Source organism: Dermacentor albipictus, chromosome 3 (genome assembly GCF_038994185.2).
Source record: "Dermacentor albipictus isolate Rhodes 1998 colony chromosome 3, USDA_Dalb.pri_finalv2, whole genome shotgun sequence".
Taxonomy (NCBI): domain Eukaryota; kingdom Metazoa; phylum Arthropoda; class Arachnida; order Ixodida; family Ixodidae; genus Dermacentor; species Dermacentor albipictus.
This window is the reverse complement of record NC_091823.1, coordinates 149,262,693-149,272,721: the sequence shown is the minus strand read 5'-3', so window position 1 is coordinate 149,272,721 and position 10,029 is coordinate 149,262,693. Positions and strand designations below refer to the sequence as shown.

General features: G+C 46.9%; 1 protein-coding gene across 1 annotated transcript in view; it reads left to right on the top strand.

Annotated features, from left to right (window-relative positions):
* Nucleotides 1-7,245: 7,245 nt before the first annotated feature.
* Nucleotides 7,246-10,029, top strand: part of LOC135914601 (uncharacterized) — a 256,527-nt gene continuing 253,743 nt past the window's right edge. The window contains exon 1 of the mRNA XM_070536517.1: nucleotides 7,246-7,280. Coding sequence (XP_070392618.1) covers nucleotides 7,274-7,280 — 7 coding nt within the window. The 5' untranslated portion in view covers nucleotides 7,246-7,273. The remainder of the gene's footprint in view (nucleotides 7,281-10,029) is intronic.

Below are 10,029 nucleotides of genomic sequence, written 5' to 3'. Positions count from 1 at the left end.
CTTCGCTTCGCATCGTCGCCATGGTGGCGGCATGTCGTTGCAGCGTCGTCGAGATGGTTCTTGCATTGTCGTCGTCCTCAGCGGAGTACCTTCGGAACGAACAGCAATGGCCCCTCCGTTTGCTGGTGTTTTTAGTTTTCCGCATAAGGGCTAAAGAACCAGCCACGGTTTGCACCAGTGCATGGTCGGCGCTGCGGTGATGGGTAGGGCCCTGGTAACGGCAAATGGGAAGGTCGTCAAGTTTTCCATTAAGTCGCTGCGAGATAGTCCACGATTTCAAGTGCTTGTACGCTTTGCTGTAGACACGGCGAGTTAGAACCGAAAACGCGCAGTCCCATTTCGCCGTGTGGGCATCGGCGGTAGAAGTGGCCGGTTTCTGAGCTTTTATCCCGCTTTTGCACTGAAGTCGCCATTTCTAGACTATACAGAGTGTGCAACTTTCACAGTGCTGATTCAACATCTTTACGAGATTTCATTTCTTCATCATTATTACTGGAAATCGGAGCGTAGGCATGCAGTGCATTTAATATAAATGTCACATTTAGCTTGATTGTAACGACTGCTAGCTTATCATTAATTCCGTATAATTCATCAATGTTGGCCACAATAAATTAGAAATCCTACTTCATGTTATCTCGTACATGGAAGACTTCTGTAGCAGAGAACGTGACCATTAGTAAGCAATGTACAAGCCTCCCAAGTTCTAACTCCTCTAAGGGCAATAATTTTGAAGGCAATGCCAGGCAATTTCTCAAAGACCTCTGGTAAGCTAGCCTCACTTGAGAGCGTTCGCGTATTAAACGTTGTCAGGTTCAGGTTCCAGTGGTGGCCGTCCCGGATACAGATATTCTTAGCACTCTCTGCCACGTTACAAGTTTGATCACCGCCTTGATCAGGCGCTCCGCAGTCGCTGGGGACTAAATGCCATGGGTTAATTCAAGAGACACGAGGAAGGTAGTGGCCACATACTGCACCAGGCAGGCGAATTTCTGTTCAGGTCAAGCAGTCCCTTCGTCGAAGCTAGCTTTTCTGATTTGGTTGCACTTGGACTAATATAGCCCCACTGGTTCCCGGTAATACATTTGTTTTTGCCGGGGTGAGGCGCCGATCCAAGCCTGAACACTTTAGGGAGTGTACAACTATTCGAAGTTAGGTTCTTCAGATTCGAAGCACGGTATTCTACCTGTGCTCCACGCCACTAAGCGCGCTTAATACTTGAGTTTTATTGAGCCCTGGTAATTTTGACCATACGTGGCTCTTTAACATGCACATGAATTACACACATGAATGTTTTTGCTATCGCAAGCACCGAAAAGCGACCCGGCAATCAAGCGCGCAACATAGTTCTTAGAAACTGGCACTTCAACACCATCGCATAAAATGTTATCTACCTGTAGTCGTTCCGAATTCAGTTCAGTATTTTGCAGGCTCGCTAGTTCGGCAAACTGAAGCCGGAGCCGCTTCAGGTTGCCCATCCCATAAACGAAAGCTAGGTCACGCTTCAGAACAAAACGAATCGTGCTTTTATTGTCAGTTATCATGAGTATATGATATATGTCGGATGTTGCAGGAATAAACCCTTTCATGCGAGTTGAGCACTTGCTTTCTTCGTCCCTCTGTTTTTTGCGCCGTTGTGGTCTCATGCATGAATGTCCGCATCACGTAATACCCCACCAGAGCCTTTTAAGGCCAAATATACTACATTCCTGTTACTTCATGACACTCGATCCTTTTTGTATATATATTTACCTGACGCACATATTCAGCAATTCAACCAAGTGAAAAATTACAATCACGGCATTTACGAAGAAACAAACCTTTTAAGCTGTGAAGGAATGATTTCTGTATACTAGGCTGTTTTATGCAGAAGCCATAGTAAATATAGTTGAATGCCTTTGCCCGACAAACCTCTCTGTTTTTCTAAAATAAATCTACGATGTTGACGTCCATGTCTCCGGTAACTCAGTATTCAGCGAATGGTAATATTAAAGTCGAAAAACAGCTTCACGTTGTCCACAAATATCTTACCGTTTTCACATTACGGGGTTGTCGTGGACGCAAAAGTGAGTGCCTTAGAACCATGCATTCTGGAGGGTGCACCATGTGTCGCAGCTAACGTTACCAAAGGTGTTCAAAAAAAAAATTTAAGAACACGGTGCAAAATAGAATTAAAACCTACGGTGTGAGGTTGTCACAGGTCTGAAGACTAAACACCGCAGGTCTTATGACTTTCTGTTGCACCGTGTTTTCTAAATCTTCTTTACGTTGAAGAGCTCGGCTAACGTCGGCTGGCACACCCTTTATATGACTTTGGAGTGGCCGGGTTGGTGGTGCGACGTGGTGAACAAGGCTCAGCCAGACAATCTCAGATATACTTTTGCAGTAACCGTGTGTGACCTACATCACTACTGGCGCAATCGCAAACACTGTGCCTTTTAATTTTTTTTCACAAGTACGCGCATGCATTACGAAAACATGTGTAAGTTATTGTGGTTAGATGAAGCATCAGGCGATGTCGCAAGCAGTGTTGTTGCTGTCGCAACCTTCCACGGTAGCCTCGTAAAGCGCAAACGACAGTAAGATTCTGGACAAGCTAAAACTCTAATGAAACTGTTGATGAAGCATTTGGTGCAACTTGCACAAAGTTTGCTGGTGCCTAGGTCTCGCGAAATACGATCCAATTCCATCGGCTTCCTTGACTCGAGTCTGATGCCGGAACGTGACTTGATTACAAAGCCCCCATTTGAAGGCGGAAATATTGGCATCTAATAAGCTTCGCCATAAAGGATAGTGCAATGCCCGACATGAGAAAGGGTAGGTGTTGATCGTTGGCGCTGGAAACGAAGGTACCCCGCAAGGAGCAAGACTATGAAGAGCATGATGTCTACTAGGCTGCCTGCAAGGTAATGTACTGTGAACCTCGAAGAAACAGCTGCGGGTTACGTACTGTGAACCTCGAAGAAATAGCTGCGGGTTGCTGCCCGCTTGCACAGATCAGCCGCTCATTCACAGAAGTTCTGCGACATAGCGTTTACCACAGAGTGTTTTTTTTTGTGCCGGGAGAGGTCCCAGTCCACATTCCGATTCTCGGTATTAGCGTCTCCTGGCCGTTGTGGCGTTCTTGCTCAAACTCTCCTCCATTGGTTCAGGCTCTGGGCACGACACGCTTTTGCACCCTGAGAGTGAATGAATGACTGAGAGAATGAATGAATGAATGAATGAATGAATGAATGAATGAATGAATGAATGAATGAATGAATGAATGAATGAGACAGTAGTTTGTTTCTGAAGGTATTGCTCGTGCCCTAAATGAGAAAATGAAGATGAGTTAGGTAATGGAAGAAAGAAGCTGGATGGGACTAGAAATGCGGCAGCAAGAGTTCTTCATAAAAATATGCGAATCCTTCGCACTGTGGCAATCGATGTAACCGAAGCTTTCGATGCTGTTTGCTTGCATTAACGATAATTATTGTTATGCTTGTCGCTTCTGGTCGTGGTGCTCTCCATGCTCCTCGCCTTCCATTGCCTCCACTGGCTATTGTTCCGCTTCTCGCCTCTGGTAGCAGTGATACTGACGCTCGTCGTCTCTCATGGTAGTCACACTTCGCTGGCTTGCCTCACGTGTTCGGGCTGCCATACATTCGTAATCTGCCCCAAGTTTCGCTGCAAAGCGAAGGCGCTCCTATTCCGCGCGACGCTTCCTTCTGGCGTGGGTGTCCTCGACGCTCACTGCATGCTTGGGTGTCATGTTGCTGGGGCGTGTTTAGGTGCTTCTTCTGCATACATGGCCAGCAGTCTGTTGAGATGCCAACTGTAAGCGCTCTCTTCAGGCTGTGGACGAGTACGTGTACACTATTACAGCTCAGCATGCGACCTACACGGCCCAGCGCTTGCATTTATGTTGCATAGTAAAGCAAGCGGGAACACGTACGATACGCACAAACTGAACGCTACCGCGGCGGCACCGGCCGCGATGCGCGGAGGCTAGCGCCATCTCGGGGTGTTGCAAGAAACCCTGGGGCACCTGCGAGCAGGACCGTACCAGCCGCAGCAGCGCCCGGAAAATCGGGGCAATATGCAAAGAAAGCTGCACTTTAAAAAGGAGAACTCCAGTGTCCTGTACTAGAGCGCCAGCGCAGTCCTAGTCGTTTAGCTTTCTGAAAGCGAAACCGTATTGTCCTACTCTTCAGGTATGTATTGGATGTGTAAGAAAGTGCTTTGCAGAGCATGAACATGCCCGTTACTGAGTGCCCCAACAGCGCAAAACTTCTAAAATGGGAAAGGAATGTGAATAGTTAGTTACTTGGCACATAGTTGGAAGTAAAACATACGCATCATCCAGCTGCCTCTTTGTATATGATTTACTTGAAGGCTTTCAAGAATAAAGCTTCGCTTATCATTAATTTAAGCAAGCACGTTGGACTTGTCGTCTGTTTAGCTCACATGTTGCTGCCCGCAATGTCTGCAGATATCAGACATTTCATTACCCTGTTCATATATAGTTGCACAGCCTATTAAAAGGACGGCACATTCTTTGGATTCGGGTTAAGTTGGTTCTCAACTATGGCACGCACGCGCACGCACTTAGGATACAGGCGGAAAGAATACGCAGGAAAAATGCAAGATTGATAATTATTTTGTCCTCAATTCCCCATTCTAATCCGCGCACAAACCTTTGTTTGCACAGCTAGATATAGCCTGGTTCTTACTGCATCAATAAATGTTTGAAAGCAAATTCTGTCTACTGGTGCCTATTTCTCTGTCCTGATGTTGTATTATTACGCAAAGAAAAAGGCTCCATTCAACTCCCATTCGTAATGTTGGCTTAAATATAAGTGCTTTGATTCCACTCCCACTTGAGGCATTGGCACGATATTGAAGCCATGCGGATCTGTTTGAATGCTCTGTGTGATTTCATTCAAGCTACGAAGTGTTCACAATGTTGATTCCTGTTTTTCTTGCTGCCTATATAGTATTTCTAAATTTCTTCCATTGGAAAGCGTTCAATGAACCTTCTTTTTCTTTTTTTAGGTGTAATAATTCTTCAGCTGGTGTCATTTGGAATGTTTCATTTTCAACCGCGTTTACACAGTACTAAGACAGAGGAAACGTAGGGCAAAAAGCTCCTTCGTGCAGCTTCAAGACCACCCGGCGGCCGCTAATCACGTGACAGCATTTAGTGAAAATGACCGTGAGAGTTTAGAATTATAACTTCAAACGCAATGCATTTACACCCATTTCGGAGTACCAATTATACCAAGGCTAACACAAAACAGAGCTAACAATCCTAACGTCATACATAGTTTAGAGTGTGACTCTTAGGAGCCCGTTCCGGCAGCGAATGTCGACGTTGGCGTTGTCTCTTGCAACCGAGCGAACGAGCGCAGTGAAGGATGAAAGGGAATGCGAAGCGCAGCGGGAGATGAAAGGCGGCGATAGCGAATAGAGCGCGAAGAGAACAGCGGAGGAGGAGGGTACGGTGAAAGCGTGAGAAGAAAAGCGTAGTGCCGCGCAAGACGGGCTTTGCGGCGGCGATGGCTACAAGTTGCCGCCAGAGTAGCGGGCGCCGTCTGGATGGAAACAAAGCACTGCATGAGCGGACGTCTGTCTGCAACGACTGCTGGGAAGCGCGTTCATGCGCCGCCTGTCGTGATCTCCTGATTAGCGAGGCAGTTGCGCCATATTTCGATCCGTTAGCAACGTGCCGAACAAGATAGTTTGTCCGGACCAGCCAATATATCGCGAACTAAAAACACGTATACAGCTGCACTGAAGTTTTCTATTGTAGTTATCGTAATTACTGTAAATATACACTCGGGCTAATAAAGCGAAAGACCAAGTAAAACTTAAATCCTTGCAGAATATTGGCAATTGATGTAATAAAAATAAACAAATAAAGCGCATAAACGGCGGTAAGACAATGTGCATTATGATTACTCATAGATATATACACCTCTCCATTTTGACTACACGATTTTCGGTACAGACATCAAGCGGGTGAATACGGTTAAATACTTGAGTGGTCACGTTAATGCAGCCTTTAAAGTGGGTTGTCCATATCGAGCATACCTCTAGATGACCATTTAAACAGCTAGGTTTTTTAAGGTGCTAACTAGTTAATACGTCCTCCCCGGGAGGACCCCCGGTGAAACTGACAGCGCACAAAACACTTATTAGACCCATCTTAGAATATGTAGCAATAATGTGGAACCCGCACAAAAAGCACTAGACCTACATGTTAGAAAAAGTCCAGAGCAGGGAAATTCGATTTCTTTGTGCAAAGTATGCAGGGCAAAAGAGCGTTGCTGCGCTCCGTATGCATGCCCCTGTCGCAACTCTGGCAAGCCGGCGAAAGCTAATCTGCCAAAGGTTTCTTTTTCTTCGTTCCCGCAATTTAGGAAATGCCAATAAAGACGAAAACATGAAAACTCCGAACTGTCAGTCCACTAGAAATAATCGCCACAAATGTATATGCCCCGTCCTCCCACAGCTGTAACACGTTTAAATATTCATTCTTTGCTTTAGCTATCGAAATGTGGAATGACCTGCCCAGTGATGTTGTCAATGCTGAATCAGTTGACGCATTTTTGCCACTTCTGGAATCTTATTTCAATTACTGCACTAAGCCGCTTGTGTTTGGTGCGCAAAGGAAAGCGAGAGCTTTGCATCGCGCATGTATTTACACGCTCGTCTGTTCAAACGAATTTTCGTTTTTACTGTTTTTTCTTGTCTCTCTTGATATTATCGCTTTCGCACAGTGCATAAACTTTTACTACTGCATTCTTATATTATCTCCAACCTGTTTAAAATTCTGATATGTCGGCTGAAATATTCAGATTAATAGTCCATTTATTGCTTTATTATTGTTGTCATATACGCTTACAACGTATAATGCTTTTTTCTTTGTTCTTCGTTAACATGGAGTCCTTGTACCTCGTATGCCCTTTCCAGTATAGGCATGAATAGGCTTACAGTATTGAATAAATAAATAATAAGCAATTAAATCGGTGATTTTTTTTGTTATTAAGAAGAGTGCAAGCACTAACAGATTCTTTTCTGATTTGTCAGCGCTTCTGAATTATATACTAGTCGTTGGCTCCCAGTTTTGTATTTTACAGTTGCTCAATATTGCCTGCAAATATTATCTTTGCGTAACGTGACAACCACCTCTCCCTTCGCCCATCCCGCATTGTGGGTACATGCCATGTTTTGAAAGCTTATCATCGTCATCGCGTTTACCATCTGCTCTGCACCTTGAGCCATTTTCGGCGCCATGATCGGTGAGTTATTCTTTTGTCGTTTTTTCCGTCGTCACTAGAAGTAAGCAGGCGTCAGTGACAGAATAATTATAGGCACTCGCAAGCACGGCAGAGTGCCGGCACTCTCTGTATTATGACACCTATCCAACAGATGCCCATTTGCATCAGAAAGACAAGTGGAGCGATATCGAAAACACTCATGAGAGGCGGGGTATTTTGGTGCCGATTCGGGCATCAGCGCATGACATTGTTCTCGAGGGCTTTAGAAGTCGTTTTCAGAGCGTGCAGATCCTGCAGACAGTACAATATAAGGCTCGGGTAGTCCAAGCCCGGCAATGGTATGGCACTGCAGTCCCTAAGGTCTCCGTTATAAACCAAGCATCTTGACCTCCTAAAGCTCTTAGGCACGCGTTGCTGCGGCGAACGTCGGCGTCGTACCTCGTAATCGAGCGAGCGAGTGAGCACAGCAAAAGATGAGAGCGAACGCAGAGCGCAGCGGGAGGTGAAAGACAGCGATGGCGAAGAGAGCGAGAGGAGGAAAGTACACGAGCGTCTCGCCGCGCAAGAAGCACTATGCGGTGATGATGGCTAGGAGATGGCGGCACAGTTGCGCCCGTCATCTGTGGACCAAAGCGCTGCACGAGGGGAGGTCTGGCTGTGGCGCCTGATGTGAATCACGCCCATAGATCACGGACATGTTGGCTCTCGCGGTTTCACACTTATGGAGGCAGTCCCGTCGCACTTCGCTCCGTTTGGAATGTGCCGCACGCGACAGATGGTCCCCACCAACCAACATATCGTTAAATGAAAACACGTATAGGGCTCCGCTGGAATTTCGCATTGGGGAGTATCATAGTTGTCGGTCAATTTTTTTCTTTCGGTTTAGTGGTGGTGTTTGGCCTAGCTGACGTAGCGATGGGTCGGGGGCGGAAAGGGAAGGTGTGATGTACAGCTGCGACTTTAACGTGGATGAGCTGGAAGAGGAAGCGCTTGTGTGGAGGCCCTGATTTGCACGTCGCAACATGTGTTCAAGCAGTTCAATGCAACCACCATGCGGATCGAGGGTTGCAAGTTATCATGGCAAGAAATGAAGGTGCGAAAATAAATGAGCGTGTAAATAAATAGGTAAGTAAATGAATAAAAAATTAACTGTGCCATTTTGCCTTATTTGCTCATGTAAAGCACGCACATCAAATTTCCGAGGTTTTACTCGAGTTTTTACACGAAGCAGGCAGAATGAAGCCCCGAACGGTGGTCAGACCACTATGTAAAATAACGCATCCACTAGCGGCGGAGTATCAGCAAATTTACAGTCGCGGATAATCGTTATGTCGCCGATCCATGGCGGCACGGGCAGCGGCGGAGGCACCGCCGTAGAACAACGAGTGTCGCACTGCAGGTCGTCCGCCGATTACGTGGAAGGAAAGCCAACAGCCGAAGAACCCCTGGTACAATTCCCGTTTAATCATTGTGACACAAGTGCAAACACGCATGGCACCACGTGACGCCAACGGTACTTGCGTAACTGCAGCCTTGGAGCATCCTTGTCAGTAGATATCATATCATCTGCCCTTTGAAAAGAAGAGAACATGCATAAGCGTAAGCGGTAGCTGCACACAAGACTCACAGGAATAATGTACAGACTAGAAGAAAGCACGCACTGCACGGAAGGTACAAAAAAAATAAAGTTCATGTAGCTTGGCGTCCAAACAAATTCCAAGCCTTCCAGCGTCTTTTTTTCCCTTTGATCCAAGTCGTCTGTACAAGCCGCAGGTGCATCACGCACTCGTAAGTTGGAGCCCCTACGCCCACTGGTTCTTCGACTTCTTGCTGATGCTCGAAGTAGCTGAGAAGTAGTAACGTCCTGTTGTTCACTTTGTAATTTGGACACTGTGGACCAATATCCATCGGCAGAAGCATGGGTATGATTTCATAGGCCCGTCGTGCCAGAAGGCTTCGTAGCAAGCGACCGGATGGCGTCTGTAGAAGCCTGCCAGAGTAGGAGTCCACAGGAGCGACATCTCAGTCGGTTGATATGTCGCCTGGCAAGTCCGGCAGCAAAGGGAACTGTGTCAGCTCTTGTTCCCCCGCCCCCCGAGAGAACATGGTTGGGGAATTGGAGGAGTATGCATCAAGAAGTATTCTTCGTAGAAGGAGGCGTCGAAACAGTAGGCTTCATGGACTTAAGCATTGGGAACGAGGGCTAGGAGGAGTAAGCAGTGGAGTAGGCCTTATAGAAACAATACTGAAGAGAAGGCGTCCGAAGAGGCGGTGTCGGAGGAGCAGACGTAGTCGAGTGGACTGCCGGCCGTAGGCGTCTCTCAAGCGTCGGTGCCTTGCTTTTCGACTATGGTCCTTCTTGATGACCTTCCAGCGGAATCGCGCACGCATTCTATGCGCCCCTACTTTCCACGTCTGAAACAAAGTGCATCTCGAGCTACACAGGATGAGGAATTTGCGAGGTGATACGTGGACCCGCAGCGGTAGCAGGTTGTCTATGGCCGGGACATGTGGGCGCCTTGTGGGCTTCTACCAGGCTCCAGCCGGGGATACCCCTCGTGCCATTGACCACCGTCTTATTCTACTCGGCAGTGGTATCCCATCAAATTCACCTTTCTAGTTGTGGATTGTCCCAAGTTCTAACCGCTGTGCTCCTCCTTATTCGCTGATGAGTCACTCAATTTATTTACGAAGTGTTGCTCCAACACCTGCAGCTTTTCCTCGTACACGTCCGTTGACTCCCTGCATGGGTCCGGGTCTCTTGGTGCTC